Source organism: Natator depressus, chromosome 14 (assembly GCF_965152275.1).
Source record: "Natator depressus isolate rNatDep1 chromosome 14, rNatDep2.hap1, whole genome shotgun sequence".
NCBI lineage: Eukaryota > Metazoa > Chordata > Testudines > Cheloniidae > Natator > Natator depressus.
Window position 1 is genome coordinate 17082016 of NC_134247.1, and position 19549 is coordinate 17101564.

Sequence of the window (19549 nt, forward strand, 5' to 3'; positions counted from 1 at the left end):
CAAGAAGGGGGTCAGGGCTGGGGCAGAGGGTTGAGGCGTGGGAGGAGGTCGAGAGCACACTCCAGGTGGTGCTTACCTCAAGCAGTTCCCAGAAACAGCGGCATGTCTCCCTTTGGCTCCTATGTGGAGGTGCGGCCAGGTGGTTCTGCGCACTGGCCTGTGCTCAGGCGCCGCCCCTGCAGCTCCCATTGGCTGCAGTTCCCGGTGGGAACTCAATGTCTGGAGGGCCAGATGTGGCTCCCGGGCCGTAGTTTGCCCACCTCTGATCTAAGAGAGATTAATTTTCCAGTAACATATGGCTTGATCTTCAAATCCTAAATGGCTAGGAGGTGTTCCCAGCCAATGGGAACTGCAGGGGTGGCACTTGGGGTGGGGGCAGCTTGCGGAGCCCCCTGGCTGCCCCTCCACGTAGGAGCTAGAGTGGGGACGTGCCGCTGCTTCCGGGAGCCGTGCAGGTGGGGCAAGACCCTGACCCTGCTTCCCGGCTGGAGCATCGGAGCCAGGCAAGCCCCAGACCCTGCTTCCCAGTGGGAGCTTGAGGGCTGGATTAAAATGTCTGGAGGGCCGGATATGGCCCCCAGGCCATAGTTTGCCCACCTCTGCCTTAGTGGGACATCTGTATAGGGGTGCATGTCATAGAGGCCATTTCAGCACCAGCACATTTCTTCCACAAGATTGTTCTCTTTGATATATTATCCAGTGCTTTGGCCAGTCCAAATTTCAACAACTCTGTTGAGATGCCAACACTTTCCTAGGGAAACTATTGTATGTTTCAATATACATGGCACTTAGGACATGGTTGCTTTTTCCCCAGTTCCATCCAATTACTTAGGTATTCACCCCCTTGAAGCACCGTAAACAACTCCCCTCCCTTCATTGTGGTGACTAGCATGTCTCATGAGATACAGTAAAATGTGATTGATTGCAATCATTATTTCATAGCACTGCTATGAAAAACTGTTGATTCAGTGATTGCCTTTAAAGAGTTTCTGCCACTTGGGGGAACTGTCAAAAAACTGTCAGACTTTTGCAAACTCCAATTAATCCATTGTGCAGTTCTATATGTGTTTTCTTTGCCATTGTTGTTGATTAGAACAGAACAGAAGAGTTCTAATTAATTAGAACTAATTAGGAGCTTTCTCCTTTGTATTTAGTGGTGCTGTTTGAATAGTAACAAACCCCCAAACCCTGATCAGCTAACATTTGTGTTAAGTTGGGTTTGGATTCCTGTTAGTTATTTTTTGTGAAGATTCAGTAACTACTGATGAATTTTCACCATTCACAGTGATTTTCACCATCGGTGAAAATGTCTGTAAACCCCCATGCTTTCACACATTTCAGCACAAATAATTTTTTGCCCGAAAATGTGTAACAGGAAGTGCAGTTTATTTGTGATTCCTTGATTGCTATTTGATTGTTCAAAACATTGCATCCTTCTAGATAGAAAACAGAAGAAATACCATGTGACTAAGATGACCCATCACTGCACAAATGATTGATTGTTCACAGTGAATTGTTCACCCACCAATAGGCTGAGAATGGCCATCCAAGCTGTATTCAATGAGAGTGAATTTAATTCACCCCATTGTAGAGGATCAGCACAAAGTCTATATAAAAGGTTCATTTTGCACCTATTCTAGTGGTGCATAGACCTTGAGCTGGCTCGTCTCCCTAGAATGAATTTCATCCTAACTGCAAAAGGAGCTAATTTCGCAATGAACATTGTTTTATTGACAAGTATGACCTGCTCTAATCATTAGGCCATTCCTCCTGCTTCTTTCAGACTGTGATACTACAGTTCAGAGTGATGGTGGGAAAGAAAATGCAGAAAAATTGCAGGTTATCTTTTGGGGAAATTTATACAACACCATTGGCTAAACTGTGAGCTGTGGTATGCACTCATGGGGGGGAGATTGTAAGGTTCTCCCATATTGTGTGCTTTGCCAGCATCATGGGTCACAGAGTGTAGGGGTCAGAAGCCTCTATGTGGGGGCTGGGAATGCAAGGGTCAGGAGGAAGGAAGCAAAGCATTGACTCCCTCCCTTACCAGGCACCAGGAAAGATCTCATGCAGCTTACTTCCCCCCCTTGGAACAAAGAGGAAACCAGGCACAAACTGCGACACAATAGTGTATGAGGCAATTCATTCCCTGCTCTGATTCTGGGGTTGCACAATTCTGTGCTGCCCTTTGCACAGGACTTGTGGGTGACTCCACAGTGGATCCCTGTATAAAGAGATGCAAAGCATTTGCCTGAGGGTGTCTCTTTGGGTATGTCTACACTGCAGCAGGGAGGGTGCTTCCCAGCGCTGGTACATAGACGTGCTAGCTCTGCTTGTGCAAGTATGCTAAATATAGCAGCGTGGCCATGCCATAATGGACAGCCGCTCTTGCTAGCCACACATGTACAGTCTTGCCCAACCCCCTGGGTCCATGTAATTGGGCCACTAACCAGAGCCACCAGCTCTGCTGCCATGGCTGCACTGCTATTTTTAGCACACTAGCTTGAGTAGAGCCAGCACAGGTCTGTCTCCCCGAGCTGGGAAGCAGGCCCCTAGCTGCAGTGCAGACGTACCCTTTATGAGTTACATTCCTAGCTGGTAAACGAGTTCTGCCTGCTCCAGTTGCGTTGCAGAAATGCCTTTTGTGTTACTTGATTTGCTCTTCCCTTGTCAGCCCAGCTGAGCATCAGTTCTGCGGGTGGCCAGAACTGTGCTTCAGGTTTAGAGCAAATTAATCCTGGCTCTTGCGTTTTAAAAGAGCAGCTTCAGCACTTTTTTCCCCTGGTTTTTTTTTAATGAGACACACTTTCCAAGCTCCATAATCATTACCAAGAAACAGCCAATATTTCTTGGTATCCTTCTTAAGCTGCTGGTACAAGCCCCAAAGAATCAGAGAGCCCTCAGCAAGGGGGAGCTTCAAACTTTGCCTGTTAGCGACTCTGGGTAGGGGGATGTGTCCCTCCTCGATCTCACACTTTCTGGCAGGGAAAGTGCTGCATGATAAGACTATCCAGGGAAGGGTTTTTTGTTTGTTTGTTTTTAATATCCTCCCCTCCACCCCTGCCTTTGCTCCTTTTAAAAAAAAAATCTCCCCTCAATTTCTGACAATGCAGCCTGGGGAGCTTTGCTATTGAAAGGTGTCTTGAAATCTCTCAAAAATGTCTGTGAAAGTGGAGCATTATAATCACACTGGGTTAATATATCTGCTAAATCAGCACTCCAGCTCACAGGAGAATGGGTGGTGGCGAAGACACTAGACAGAGCTTAGAAGGGATAGGGTCAGTCCTTTACTCTGCCACAAACTTCCTGTGTGACCTTTGGCAAGTCACTTAATTGTTCTGGTCATCAGGTTCTTGTCCGTGTATTGGAGATGATAACCGTTGCTATTTAGAGTGGAAGCAGTTTGGGTAATGGGCTACCTTTTAGTTAGCACAGTGGGGCCGGGGTCTCTTAAGTGCTCCTATAATAACAATAAATACAGATTTACTTCTTCCTGCTGGAATTGGTAGCCATGGGCTGGACTCAGGCTAACAGTGGCATAGAAATGGAAAGCACCCTCATTCCTCTCCTGGATAAAGTGCAGCCACCCTACCCATCCAAGCAGAGGTGGAAAGTGTGTAGCGAGGTGTCCTACACCACCCTGTCCACACAGCCTGCTCTGGCCCAGTTCAAAGGGGCCAATCTGGAGCTCTCTTTATCCCTCTCACTAAGCAGCTGTTGCCCACCTGGAAAATTCTGGCAGACTGCAGAGCCCAATGAAATCAAGTGTGTGAGGGGAGAGAGGAGGCTAAAACTTAGTTGCAAGTTGATTTGATTTTCATAGGCCTTCTCATCAAATATTCTGCCTGCCAGAGGGTATTATTCTCACTGCTCAGGACCTGGGAACTCATTCAGGTTTTGGTTTATACAATTATAATCCATACACAGAGAAGGCATCTGCAAACAGTGGCTGCCCCTGGCCCTGCAGTCTTGCCACCCCCTTGCAGTGGGAGATGTGTGTGTGTCATGCAGGGAAATGCCTGTTGCTCACGTGCCCTCTTTAATCCGTTGCTGGTGCCAATGCCGTTCCCAGAAGCACTCTCTAAAGCCAGTGGAGCTTTCCGAACTGATGTTTCAATCCTAGTGGTTAAGCCTCTCGACATCTCTCCTGAAGATGCCGGTCGGCTGGGAGCTGTGCTTGCAGAAATGGCCAGCCACACCCAAACACAGGGGACAGCGACTGGGTCCCTGATGGTGGAAGAGATGGGTTGGGGAGCAAGACAGCCGCTTTCCTTACAGGTGGTTTATACAGTACGTCAGATGCAAGACCCAGTGGCCTAATGGATAAGGCATCAGTCCCTGGAGCTAGGGATTGTGGGTTCAAGTCCCATCTGGGTTGTGCCGATCGCATATTTGGGGGTTGGACTAGATGACCTCCTGAGGTCGCAATCCAACCCAGATATTCTATGATTAATCATGCAGGGTGCTGTACAATAGAAAGGGAGACTCACTTGCCCTGAAGAATTTATTGTCTAGACAGCATGGATGATTCATCTGTCACACAGGAGAGTTACCATCAGCTGGCACAAGCTTTGGGTGAGTCCTGTGAAGACAGATTCTCTAAAGAGCTCAGCTCTAGCGTGCACCCAACCATGCCGAGCACATGGGGAAACCTGGCCACTTATTTTGGTGCCTCAATGTAAGTGCAGCTCATTAAAAAATCCAGTCCCATAATGGCTCCATGCCTCAGTTTCCCATCTGCAAAACAGGTCTAATACTGACCCACCTCAGCGGGGTGTGTGTGTGGGGGGGAGAGGAATGAAGAGAAGAAAATCTTTAATGTTCCCGAGGCTTTCAGACTAAGGTGATGGGTTAGAGGTGTAGAAAAACCCATCAATAAATGTAATAAGCAAATAGGTGCAGCAGTGGTCATATCTCCAGACTGGGCAGCTATATGTATTTCTCTAATAGCATTTTCCTTCCTGTCCTGTCCTCTTCACTCTGCCTTATCAGGGCTGACTTTTTGTGTAGTTTTCCTTCAAAGTTGCCCACCAGGAAGAGAAAAGGGACCAGCTGGGTTTGTTCTTCCTTTGGGAAGGAGGTTGCACTACATCCCTTTCCTTTAATGTACTTAAAAATACCTCTCTCCTCCACCCACCCCAGCTTCACCTCCTTGTTTAGAGACTGCCTCTGCGGGTGACAGATTCTCTTTGTGTCTCTTTGTCTCTGTAGGGGAACAGCTCTGCTGCTCTGCCTAGGCCTTGCAAGCAGCCATTTAGATTTCATATGAACTGCAGTGCTAACTGAGCCCCTCTAATTAAACAAATGCAATCCAGTCATAAAACAGGCTGACAGCCCAGCCCTGAGTGGCAGCCACAGCAGCAGCTGTGAATCATCCGGGCTGTCTCGCTATTGCATTTTCAAGCTGTATTCCCCTCTGAGAAATCCCTCTCAGCTGAGGTTTTACACACACACCCTGGAGACACGTAAAAGCACGGCGGCTGCAATCCATCTTTGTCTCCACTCGCCGCTATTAGGAGCGACCATCCCCTCTTTTACGTCTACATTTACCTCTGTCTCCCACCCTGAGCTAGTCCACTGTGTCCTAAATTCCTACCCACACGGCCACAAAACAGAGCTTCTCCAAATGCTTTATATGGTAAAGGAAATGAACCTTCCTCACTCCAGCCTGTGTCCTCTCCTTTGTGATTTGTGCCCATGACCTTGGGCCTGTGCAGCGTGTGTGGGAGGAAGCAATCAGGGTTAGTTCCTCTCTGATGTGAGGAGCTGGCTGTTGGAAGCCTGACAGGCCACTGTCCGTGAAGGCATCGCAAAGCACCCAGCTGGAATGCCCTTCACCAAAATGCAGTCCAATGATTAAGGCTCACATTTTGCAAAAGTACCCCTTAACATTGAGTGCCCAGCTTGAGACATGTAGAGCGCCTCCTTTTTAGAGGGGCCAAGTGTCTGCAGCTGCAACTGAAGTCATTGGGTGTGGTGGGCGCTCAGTAGCTCTGAAAACTGGACCCTGGCAGCCTAGGAAGCTCTTCAAAGCTCTGACCCTGCTCCCAACTCCACCTGGGCAGACTCCAGCCCCCACATGGAGATCTCTGCAAAATCAGGACTCCAGGTGGTATTCAGGCATTTAATTAGTGCTATGCATTTTGTCTCTAGGCAATTCTAGGTAGTTAATAATTCATGGCTTGTGATGAACCCAATACCTCAGCACTGACTAGCCATTGTGCAAATAAGCATGCAATAAAAACTGCATACAAGTGTATGCATATGCATGACACGTCAAACGAATCCATGTGACTCTGAACTTGCAGTTCACAGATTCTAAGGCCAGAAGGGAGCACTGTGATTATCTAGTCTGACCTCCTGCAGAGTATAGACCATAGGATTTCCATGAATTAATTCCTGTTTGAACTAGACCAAAAGCATCCAATCTTTATTTTAAAATTGCAGTGAGGGAGAATCCTCCACAGCCCTTGGAAATTATTCCGGTGGTTAATTATCCTCACTGTGAAAAATTTGTGCCTTATTTCTAGTCTGGTGATCCATTTTGCTCTCCCCAAAATGTGTCTTTTGTGCAATCACATTTTTGCACATGCAAATATTTTGCAGATGCAACTTAGGTTCTGCTGTTTGCAAACGTAGCGGTGTGGGTACACTTTCAGAGCTGCAGAAAGCCTGAGACTTGTCACACCCACTGATTTCAACAGAAGAGGTACAGCTGCATCCTCACATAATTAATGCATTGAACATTTCGGGTGAGGAGGCCGGGTTAAATCCACATGAGATAGAAATTATTTTTCCGAGTTACTTGTTTGCTTTTTCTGGGTCTGATTTTTTTTTTTAAAGGCTATCATAAAATGGTGTGTAAATGCACAAAATCTCAGTCAAAGGTACGTGACATGTCTCGGGGTGAGTATCAGGGCTCAGTAACAGCTTTAAAATGGCTGGTGAGGGTTATCTTGTAAATCCCCTTTAAGGACTTTTTACAGTGTCATGTACTCACTGGGCTGTTTTGGAGCAAACATTTTATCTAGTGGATCTGTCGAGGTTGCATACAGTGCAGATTACTGTCTACAGCCTGCTGACGGTGATGGCTCTTTCACGGTTATTATCTGTTGTATCAATATGACTCTCTAAAGAGTGTTGATGTTCAGAAAAATGACTTATGAACGCCCTCTTCTTAGTCCTGATCATTGACTTCCAAATCTCTCAGCATCATGTGACACGCCATCCCAGGAGGAATGGGGAGAGGGCAAAACTATGTCAGCAAGTAGAACATTATATGGGATCATATTATTATGTCCTGCAAAGTTGGTGGCAGGGGAGAAGCGGAGCATATAAACCAATGAAAGGTCTGGGGGGCACACCAAGGTCTGGGGGAGCAACTGCCCCCTTTCCCCATAGCAAATGATGCCCTTGCAACATCCTAGTGTGTATGATCATGTCCGTCTACTAATTAGCCCCAGTAAGCCTGCGGCTTACCCACTGCTAGAAAAATTCTCCTTAACCTCAGGTGGTAGAAGCGGGTGGTCTTGTGGCTGATGCATGAGTCAGAAGAAAGTATGGGGAAGGTCTTTGCAACACTGGAGCAGCTATGGCAAGGTCCCAGCTATCCTAACATCCATATACATCTACATGCCTATCATTTGACAATAAAATTGAGCACACGGGTGCAGGCTGGGCTTTGTCCCCCCTTGATGAATGGAATTTGTTTGTTGTTTGACCTTACCAGCAGTAAAGGCTGCCTTGGTTAGTGATGTCCTCTCCCTGCGGTTAAAGACAGCGAGCTCCTGCAGGACGTATCCTGACCCTTGGCCTGCACATGGGTCACCCGTCCTGTAGGCAGCCTGACATCATTGCTCTTCCTGACCCGGACAGGCTCCGCAGGGCTGGCAGCACCGACATGCTATTGCCAGTAATATGAGTGCATGTGAGACGTGACAGGCACAAGGCGTGTGCAGTAGACACCAAGGGGTGATTTTTGTAGACGATAGGGGCGGAGGGAGAAGTCTGAACAATGCTGAAGCCCAGACACCAACCAAAATCCCAGCTCAGAAGATCCCCCTCCCCCATAGCCTGGAGCTCTGGGTTGTTGAAAATCCAGATCCCAGGTTTGCATCTCAAAGGGACAAGATGTGCGTAACTTAAATATCCATCCATGATGCCCAGTGTACTACTTATGTACCCAGCATCCTCGGTTAGCCTCCTGCTGCTCAGTTAATGAAATGTGTGGTACCTTTTAAAGTGTGCACAGGTGTGGAATAGAGGAGATAAACTGAACAAGATTAGTTAGGGTTGTTTGAGTGGGTTTTTTTAACCAGCCTAGAGTGAACTGAAGTGAGATGAGATAGGAACTTATTCCCTTACCACTGGCTCCATAATAGGGGCTGCAGGTCACTAAAAGGTGAGAGGACAAGGCTGGAAATAGGGAGCTTTGGCCCCTTGCCTGGTGGATCTAGAAAAAAATATCCTATTTGTTCTGCCCATTTCTACAAGAAGAAGGGAGGACTCTGTGAAGTTATAGGAAGCAGCACGGTTAAAAGGGATAAAAGGAAATGCCTAAGAAATCAGTGGAACTCACTGCTGCAGGATACTAGCGAGGAAATAACATGGTGATATATTTTTCAAAGAGCTAGACATTTATATATATTTTATATGCATGAGAATAGACTCTGCAGTCACAAGGGCTGCCAATCCCACCAGCTGAACTCCAGCTTGGGTTAGAAAGAAATTCTCCCTTATACAATAACATAGCATTGCTCACTGAGGTGATGTTCAGATAGGGCTGGTTTTGGAGGGAAGGGTTATGGCTTCCCTTAGAGCTTCCAAGACAGATTGCTGTTGGGCTGGATGGACAGTTGGGGCAAAATTTTCAAAAACACCTATGTGACTTAGAACCCTAAATTCCACACCTTGAATACTTGTGCAGATGTGGTCACCCCCCCTCAAAAAAGATATATTGGACTTGGAAAAGGTTCAGAAAAGGGCAACAAAAATGGTTAGGGTATGGAACGGCCGCCGTATGAGGAGAGATTAATAAGACTGGGGCTTTTCAGCTTGGAAAAGCGACGACTAAGGGGGGATATGATAGAGATCTATAAAATCATGACTGGTGTGGAGAAAGTAAATAAGGAAGTGTTATTTACTCCTTCGCATAACATAAGAACTAGGGGCCACCAAATGAAATTAATAGTCAGCAGCTTTAAAACAAACAAAAGGAAGTATTTTTTCACACAATGCACAGTCGACCTGTGGAACTCCTTGCCAGAGGATGTTGTGAAGGCCAAGACTATAACAGGGTTCAAAAAAGAACTAGATAAATTCATGGAGGATAGGTCTATTAATGGCTATTAGCCAGGATGGGCAGGGATGGTGTACCTAGTCTCTGTTTGCCAAAAGCAGGGAATAGACCACAGCGGATGGATCACTTGATGGTTATCTGTTCTGTTCATTCCCTCTGGGGCACTTGGCATTGACCACTGTCAGAAGACAGGATACTGGGGTAGATGGACCGTTGGTCTGACCCAGTATGGGTGTTCTTATGTTCCTGTTCAAAAGTGACTTAGGAACCTAAGTCCATTGGATTTGATTTGGACATCGGCTCCTAAGGGTCAGATGTTTAAAGGTACCTAGGTGTCTAAAGATGCAGATAGGAACCTAGCAGGATGCTCAAAAATGCCTAGGCAAGGTAGGCCCCTAACTCCCATTCGATCCACTGGGAAACTTCCCTTGGAAATTAGGTCCTTAACCTGCTTAGGCATTTTTGAAAATCCTACTAGGTGCCTGCATGCCTCTTCAGGTGCCTAAATCCCTTTGTGAATCTGGCCATAAGTCACTTTTGAAAATGGCATTTAGGTCCCTAAGTCACTTAGGTCCATGGGAAAATTTTACCCTTGGGCTGTTTTTGTTTGACAAAATATACTTCAAATCATTCCAGAGTAGGAGCAATAGATATCAATCACAAACATTCCCACAGAACTTGCCTCCATGAGACACCAGCTGACTGTCCCAGGTGAGCCTGATTCTATGAGGCGCTGACACCGCCTGGGACTCACTGATGTCAATACTGTATTAAGCCAAGCACAAGGAGCAATCTCTAGGAGTTTGCCAAGGACCGTATGGTGGAATGCTCCATCCAAGGTGACCCATCTGGATCTGTCTGCCTGTCCTCTGAGACCACCAAACTCATTGTACTTGTGACCAAATTACATATGAATCCAGGCTTATATCTATAAAACCCCATAGCCCTTCAGTGCACACTAGTCAAATAGCAGTGGGATGGTACAGATCTGGAGACCTGATATCTGACTGCTGAGTTGTGTTTCTAGTGTTGTAACCCAGGGCTGCAATAGCCAGGGACGCTGTGGGCCAGGATTGAAGTACACTGGTAGGGCTGTGGGTGGAGAGCCTAGGTATGGAAGAGAAGAGGGTAGGGGAATGCAGTCATGACTGGCAGAGCTGTGGGTCCCAGACTAGGAATAGCCAGGGTTGCTGTGGGCCAGGATTGAGATGCATGGGCAGGGATGTTTAGGGAAGCTTTTATGTCATCATCTCACCCGCTCCCTGGCCCAGGCGAGTGCTGACAATCCATCACTTTCACCGTCGCTGACCCGCTCCTTCCCATCTTGACAAAACAAATGACTATGTTTCCCTGAGCCCCAAGCCCTGCTCTAGCCTCTTTCTTGCTCTTTGTGTGACTGCAGTGATGGGCGCGCTGGAGTCCAGAGGGGTGCTGCGGAAGATGAGCGACATGTTGGAGATGGTGGTGAAGAGGATGGACGTACTAGCCAGGCTGGAGAATAGCACTGACTCCCGGAAAGGGGAGGAGGCACGTTTTTCTCCGGACAGGTCAGTGGCAGCGGGAATGGTGCCGTCTGGGATCAAGGTACCCCTTCCTCCAAACCCACCCGGCTCCATTTACAAGAGAGGATCCCACACTGAAAGGTCTGATCCCTGCAAGATGCTGGGTGCCCTCCAATGCCATTGCTGTCCGTGAGAGCGGGGCGTGCTCAGTACTTTGCAGGATCCAGACAATGAGCGCTTAGGAGATGCTGCTGCTACTAGCCGATCTGCTGTTCTTTTGTGGAGGCTCAGCACATCCCCAGTAAAAGCGTGTTCCTTGCTTGAGTCTCTCGAACTGGAATCATTTCTCAGGTGCAGAGCTACTGCTCCCAGGATGTAACCACGTGAACGAGACATAACCACATGAACGAGACATTACCACTACCTGGTGCTGGACGAATGTAGCCTCCTGATTCAATGGGTTCACTATACTAAAGCACTGACCTCCATATCAGCACCCTCTCCCCTGGCTCTGCAGCCCTAATCCCAGCCTGGTGTGGAGGGGGATTCCCGGAGGGTTCTGGGCTGCAAAGCAAGCCCACCTCACACTCCCCACTTAGGGCTACTCCTGTCTCATGAGGTTGCGTTCAACTCCCCACACCAAGCATTGCGACCTGGTGTATGGGCTTGCAGCACCACCCGAGTTTGGCCCAGCCATCTGTCTGTCATGATGGAGGGGCAGCCAGGCCAAACCTGAGTGGCGCGGTGCGCTCATGTGCCAGCTTGCAATGCCTGGAGCGGGAAGCCAGACCCAGCCCTGTGGGACAGGAGCTGCCACAGCGGGGTGAGTGCAGGGTGGGCTCGATTTCAAACCCCTTCTCCTAGGGCCTCCCCTCCGCACTGGACCAGGAGAAGTGTATGTGTGCCTGTTTTTTCACCCTTGGTTTCATGCTTTCTGTGCGTGCCATTGAATCCACGTGAAAGCCATCCCTGCATGGTGTCAGGAACAGCAGGCAGGGCTGCTGTGAGCAGCAATGGCAGAGCCCATGTGGTCTGGGGTTCTGTGAAACTGTTAGAACTCTGTCTGTGTGTCTTTCTGTCTGTCTGTCTGTCAGTCAGTTTGGGATTCCATTCAACTGTTGTGAATTTTGTGAAAACATTCCCCCCCCCCCCCCCCCCCGCTGCCTTTATTTAAACTAGAGCTGAACCCAGAACAGACTTCCTGTCTATGATACTCTTATGGCCCTTGCCACTGTAGTAGTAGTGGAGTGCATTTAATGCCTTCATCCTCACAACACTCCTATTAAGTAGGGCAATAGGAAGGATGGCCCAGAGTTAGGGGGCTAGTTTAGGACTTGAGAAACCTGGAGTCAATTCTGTGCTCTGCCACAGACTTCCTGTGTGACCTTGGGCACATCACTTAGCCTCCCTGTGCCTCAGTTCCCCACCTGTACCGTGGGGATAATAGCAAGGCTGTGTCTCACAGGGGTGCTGTGAGGATAAGTCCATTAAAGGTGGAGATGAGGGCCATATAAATTAGGTACTGTTAGCCCCTCGTACAACCGAGGTGCAAAGAGGCTACGTGACTTGGCCAAGGTCACCTAGGAAACCTGTGGCAAAGTAAGGAATTGAACCCAGTTCTCCCAAGTCCTAAACTAGCACCCTGTCCACTGAGCCATTATTCCCCCTCCTAGAGGGGAACACCTCCGGATCCCAGTTTTGTGGATCAGGCTCCCCCCATCTAATTTAAACTAACATTTTAAAAGCAAGAATGAAACATTCTTAAATAGGTCACCCTTGATATTAAACTTTCATTTAAGAAAGATTAATAGATATTACAAGCAACCTCCAGACGCGAGTAGCATGTGTTACAGAACATTATAAGCACGTTGACAGAAGACATTATAAATAGATATAAGCCAGGATTATAAACCACCTGTCAATCGTTTGGACTGTGTAACAACGTCTAATTGTTGAATAGTCATTTCTTAAAACATCTATTCATTATTTACTAACCCCTTTTAAAAGTGGGAGTTCTCCAGGGCAGAAACTGCCTCTTAGGATATGTTTGTACAGTGCCTCGCACAGCGGGGTTCTGATCTTCACTCCGCCTTTAGGCATTTGCGGTACTATGAATAATCATGACCATGTGCCCTCAGAGAGGCTGCTGAGCCCTGGAAAGGGGAGGGGTAGGGATGAAAAGGAGAGAAAGAAAGAGAGGAGACAGGAAATCAGAAAACATTTGAATCCCTGCCTGTAATACAGCTCCCCATAGGCCACCTTAGGGAGCTAAGCCTCTGATTATCACCACGTGGAGTTTAAAGCCATGGTGCCCACTCGCCCTCCCTCACCATTATCTTATTTTTCCCACCTACAGTGGAAACACTGAGTTATCTCTCCTCACTCTTTCCTGGCCTTTCCCCTCCCAGGGAGATACACACACAGAGCTCACAACACACTGGTTAAAAGCCTTTTAAGACTAGTTTCAGAGTAACAGCCGTGTTAGTCTGTATTCGTAAAAAGAAAAAAGAAAAGGAGTACTTGTGGCACCTTAGAGACTAACCAGTTTATTTGAGCATGAGCTTTCGTGAGCTACAGCTCACTTCATCGGATGCATAGCATATCGTGGAAACTGCAGTTTCCACGATATGCTATGCATCCGATGAAGTGAGCTGTAGCTCACGAAAGCTCATGCTCAAATGCAGTTTCCACGATATGCTATGCATCCGATGAAGTGAGCTGTAGCTCACGAAAGCTCATGCTCAAATAAACTGGTTAGTCTCTAAGGTGCCACAAGTACTCCTTTTCTTTTTTCTTTTTAAGACTAGGAAGAGTAAGGAGGCCCATAAGATCCTGGTGCTTGGCTCCATTTCAGTTCCCCAATCCAGCCCTGCTCTTAAATAAGACTGAGGCCATGTTCCCACTGAATGTGGCTGCTGACTTCTTTGAAGTTAAGCTTTGATTAAGTTAGCAGCAAATAATTGAGTGGCAGAGTATTATGAAGATTGCAGGTTTGCTCAGCTTTTTCCCCCCTTCTTCCTTCTCTGCTTTGCCTGAATGCTATTGCCTCTGGGTTAAAAGTCTCTCTGGCTTTTCCTCTCTCTCCCCTCCTGCCACCTTCTGGCTTTCAAGGAAGAGAGGCAGGAAGTAACCCTTTGAGAAATGGCAGCAATCAGCCGTGACCAATGGCGCCCATCAAATCCCAATGACAGACTGATACCTTTCAACTGTTCTTTTCATTACAATCCCACTAGCTTAAATGTTACTAAAAAGAGATCTATCTGGATCTGCAGATATAGATAGATAGATGAGCATGTATGAGGATATTGATGGAGAAAGAGAGAAAACATACACACATATACAACATGTCTATATAACACATTTATTTCTGCCACTCTGGAATCAACCACTGGACTATTAAATAAGCCCTGGCACTATGGAATCAATTGCATTTTTTTTTTTGCACCTTTGACCAGTTCACCGAAACTGCCTTCTAACCTCTCTCCTCTAGCAATACACCTATAATCCAAACGAGAAAATTAGTAATAGTGGCAGCAGTATTACAGTAATTTCCAAGAGGTCTCAACCAAGATAGAAACGCAGTCGTATTGGCACTGTACAAACCCATAGTTACAGACAGTCCCTGCCCTGAAGAAATTACAATCTAAATAGGCATTAGAGATACTCCATTATTATCGCTGTTTTACAGAGAGTTGAAGGACTCAAGGCCACACAGGAGTCTGCTGTAGAGTCAGATATTGAACCCAGATCACGTGAGTCCCTGCCTGGAGCCTTGTCCACAAGACTATCCTTCTGTAGTTTCAGGCTCTATCCCCCCACCCAAAGAAGGATAAAAAAAAATGTAGAGACTGACATTTATTCTAGTCTGAGGTCCGCGGCTGGTCCCATTCACTCTTGGAACAGAAATGGGTTTTAAATTAAATATACGCATACTGCCAGGACTAGCAACACTTGCTACAACCCATTGCAGAGTTGGCATTCCCTGCTCCCCAGTGATCCATATTCTGCATCCATTTTCACACTGACAACTCGAGAGATGCTATCAGACCTTCAAATCGTGACATGATGATTTACTCAAAAGACATTTCACATCATTTTGAAAGGCCTTCAACATTTATTAATACTAATTTTTTCTGTCACTCGAAGGCCTGCAGAAATGGTGACTAAAGCAACCTGAACATACACATTTAAGAAAGAGCACTCATAAAAATGTTAAACGTCTAAAGAGATGTCTGAGGCTACGTCTACACTACACCCCATTTGTGGCGGTGTGCGGGGTACGCGTAGCGACATGCCGCAGTGAAAAGCAGGCTGCGTCCGCTGCTCCACGGGTCAGTGAAAGGCTCTGGCAGGGAGGAGGCAGTGGGGAAAGGCTTCAGCAGCTCCCTCTCCCAGACCCTTTCACTGCAGCAAGGACAACCCCTGGCAGGGGGAAGGCAGTGGGGAAAGGCTCAGCTGGAGCCTTTGCCCACTGCCGTCCCTGTCAGAGCCTTTCCCCACTGCTGGAATCTTTCTCTGTGCAGGGGGAAGGTTCCAGAAGCAGAGAGGCAGTGGGACACGACTCTGCTAAAAGTAGCAGCATAGTGGGAAGGTACGGCTTGGACAAGCAGAGAGCTGTGGAGGGTATGTACTCGGTACGTACCGCACCCTTCAAGCATATCTGTACTCTACTAGCCTGAGCCATTCCTCACTGTCTACACTGCTACTTAACTCTGTGGTAGGGGGGCTACCCAAATACATACCAATACGCCTCCGAAAGAAGCGTGCAGTGTAGACATAGCCGTAAGTAACTTTTCTCTAAATTGTGTAGAAAATAAAATACATGGTGGTGTGCTGTGGCCTGGGAGGGATGACCTCCAACAGTCTGTTATGACTTTGCTACCTGTGAACAATGCAGATATCCAAATTGGGTGTCGGTTAAACCTTCAGAGCAGTCTCATAACCATGCAATTTCTTATGACACAGCTAGACACACACCTATCCCTGTATTTATATTTACATGTCTATATGCAGATTTGTGAGGAAGGATGGTATGGTGGTTAGGGCCCTAAGATGAGGAAGACTTGAGTTCAAGTCCCTGCTCTGCTACAGAGTTCCTGTGTGACCTTGGGTAAGTCACTTAGCCTTTCTCTGCCTCAGTTTCCCATCTGTAAAATGGGAGGTAGCTGGCAGTCTAAGTACCTAAGACAAGAAACCAATAGAAGGCAGCCCTACCCAACCTTGATGTTGGAAACAGGACATGAAGATAATACACACATCTGTGTTATAGAGGGCGTAGAGGTACTATGTTAAGGTTGCTTAATATTTCCTGTTATAAAAACTTTTATGACCATTATTTTGGTGGAAAAAAGTAGTCGATGATTATGTAATTAAAGACTGTATCATAATGCATGCACACAAAGGGGATCTAATGAAAGTTGCATGGACAACCTTAAGTCTGGCATTTCCTGACTTTTTAGCTCTTGGCTTAAGTAACCTAAGTAATGTTGTTTTAACGTTTTAAAAAAATGTAGTTTATATCTATATATAATGGAAAGTGTTGTGTAACCACCTGCACTACCTGTCATCTATACACACGTGTCAATAGTAATCCACTCTAGGGGTGGACATGAGTATTCATGACAGCACATGTGGTAGGCTCGCTCACCTTTGATGATTTTCTTGGCTAATAGCTGGTGAATAGAACCAGTAACTTCAGATGACTTTCATGTCTCCATCTCAGCGGCTTCACAACCAGGAGAAAAAATTAATAGCATTTTGGCAAACTGTTAGCCCTGATGATGTAGGATAGAGATATCACATTTCAACTCAGGGATATTTCTTGTATTTAGAGCCCCTTGGGAAAGAGCATGCAAAATGTTAAGAGGGTCACTTCAAATGGCTTTTAAACAATCACAGTCCCCTTAGAAAGACTGGTGGCCTTTTGTTGACCTATGATGGTCATATTTAAGACCCATAACGCATAGGTATCAGATTTCAAGATTTTAAGTTTAAAAGGGCAGTTGAGTGGTTGAAATCTGATGACCTTTTGGTGACCTCTGTTGGAAAGCTCCTAACAGATGGATGCTCATAAATACAACGATAACATTTCAAGATGGCCACTGATACTTTGTGTTGGTGTCAGAGAAAGACTGGAATGCCGGCACAGTTCAGACACTTGAGGATCAGATTTCTCTCTTGCATTTTGATAAGGTCTAAATGGAATGTTTTGATTTTTTGTTTTGAAATTTATTTTTTATTATATAGAAAGTATAAAAATGTTTAAAAATTCTAAATAGAAATGAAACACTTTGATTTTATTGAAGTGGAATGTTTTGATTGACCTTAAACGAGACATTTTCAAAAATGTCATTGTGTGTGAAATTTCGGATTTTTTAAAAATTTCATTCTGATTTGAATGTCAGAGTTTCCTGCAGAACGGAAATTCTGAGTTTCGACCAGCTCCGTTAAGTATGTTTAGAATATATGCTTCCCTAAGGTCACCCATCCAGCCAGTCATACTCCTTACCAGTCTGATATTCTTTTACCCATCATCATTTTCCTTTGCACCTCTTGACAGGGCTACTCTCTAATGTCCATGAGCAATGTATCCGCAGGCTATGCACACAGGGCATGTCTAGTTGTGTTCCCCTGGGTGCGTATTTGTTGTTGTGTTATAGACCTTTGCCTTTACGTTTTCCCGTGGGCATTTCACTGCCTCAGAGAACCATTTATGAGACTGGAATAATGGAAGATCTGACCTTCTCCTACTGTTTGGGTTCCTGGATGGTGGAAAACCAGAGCCTGTATTGTAACGGCACCATGAATGTGTCCATGGGGCTTTCAAATGGGCCAGGAAAACAAACCCAAATACAAATAGACACAAGGAGCCAAAGCATTACAGCAAATCTGAATGCAAACACAGAAATATAATCTAGAAATACAAGTATGGAACCATCACAAATAAAACATTTAACTGAAGCACAAATACTTAATCCCACGGGCACCCCTAACACACTATGAGGCTGTGTGATAACATATCACACTTCACTATCACACACAATAGCCTGTATGGGGAAGCAGGTCAGCTAGAATGACTCAGTGCAATCACATCCCAGTATACCTGGGGCCCACATAGTTCCCTCATTTGTATTATTGTCTGTTCTTTGAATCTAGATTGTTGACTTCAGGCTGAGCACGTGGGACAAACTGTCCTTACGGAAATGAATCCTGCATCACTGTCAGCTTACTGCCTTAGGGATTTTTTTAAAGCTCTCTCTTTGTTTTGGGTCTCTGTGTTCCCCCTGGGAAGAGTCTCTGAGAGGTCCATCCCTAGTAAGTCCTGCTGGTCTGAAGCAGGACAGGGGTTAAATACAATAAGAATTACAAAACTTTGTGCAGTTCTCAGCTCTGCAGCTCCTTCAGGTCCCCTGACTTGGTTGCCCTGAGCGGACCTGATGATCCAGAGAAACGGGAAAGTCTCTCTCCTCTCACCCTCTGCATTCTAGTCAAATGTATTTCCTACTGGTTAGGGAAGGGTAGCAGGAGCCAGGACTCCTGGGTTCTATTAACGGCTCTGCTTCAGCTTTAAAAAATCTTCAGTATTTCTGAGACACCTATAGTCTTTTTACTGAAGTCGTGTATTTCTGAATACTTCCCTCACTCTCAGAGGTCTTGTGGGGTTTGATATTTGTGCAGAAATCTGAGATCCTCTCATGAAGGTTCAAGAGAAGCAAAAAGTATTATTCTCGTTACAAGGCACAGTGGTTTTGGGCAGCTTGTTGTCTGCTATACATTTTTCTCACTGATGAGTATCTTGTGACCTGTCAGTGGAGCCCTGCGCGGGACTAATATAGATCCTGCTGTGGGACTGGGATCCCGCAGGACCCGCTGCCAAAATAGCAGGAGCAGCTGTGAGCAAGATTAAAAATAGTCCCATGCAGACTCATCTCTCTGACTTCTCTCAGTTGTCCCCTTTCTCTGCTGAATCAGACAGTGTTATCGCGGTGGGCAAGGGAGACCAGTTTGCTTGAGTCCTCATAATCAACCCTTTTTCAGTCTGAGATTCCCAACTCTGCTCTCTTCAGAGATGGCCAGTTCCTTCCTGACTACGCTTCTCCATTCCGTTCAGGCCTCCGCCAACTTTCCCCAAGCATCAGTGGCCACATTAGTATTTGTCTTTTAAATGCTTGAGGACGGCTTTGAAAGGGGAATATGGACCTGCTATACATGCCAGGATTTTTAATTCCCTTTGTTTATCCTTCCCAACACATCATCCATGGAAAAAGTAGGCGGTACATCTGGGATTGGCGGGGATTAGTTTAGCCAGTGGGCGAGGAAGTTCTCTGCAGCCCTATCACTTCTATAGGCATGTTCTGATGGGCAAGTTTTCTTTGTTCAAACACAGTCCATCTCAGCACCCTGCAAACTTCCTGGTGCACTTAATCTGTCTTTCAGTACTTACAAAGTAACAAAGCACCTCACAAGCTTTAATTTATTTACCCTCACAACACTCCTGTGATGCAGGGGAGTGCTAGTAGCCCCATTTTACAGATAGTTTCCCTGTGCCTCAGTTTCCCTAAATGACTTGCCCAGGAAGTCTGTGGCAGAGCTGGGACTTGAACCCTGTCTCCCAAGCCATGGCTAGTGCTGTAACCACTAGGCAATCTTTCCTCTCTAGCCTGCTGCTTGTCCCTGTGAGCGCCACTGACTGATCTTTCAGGTATCAGTTAAGATTATACAATTAAATTGTATTAACTTCAAAGGGCTT

At 46.3% G+C, this 19549-nt stretch overlaps 1 protein-coding gene across 1 annotated transcript in view; it reads left to right on the plus strand.

Moving 5' to 3' along the window:
- MGAT5B (alpha-1,6-mannosylglycoprotein 6-beta-N-acetylglucosaminyltransferase B) overlaps positions 1 to 19549 on the plus strand; it is a 170767-nt gene that overhangs the window by 52669 nt on the left and 98549 nt on the right. Inside the window, exon 3 of the mRNA XM_074971071.1 lies at positions 10701 to 10845. Within this exon, the coding sequence (XP_074827172.1) occupies positions 10701 to 10845 (145 nt within the window). The remainder of the gene's footprint in view (positions 1 to 10700; positions 10846 to 19549) is intronic.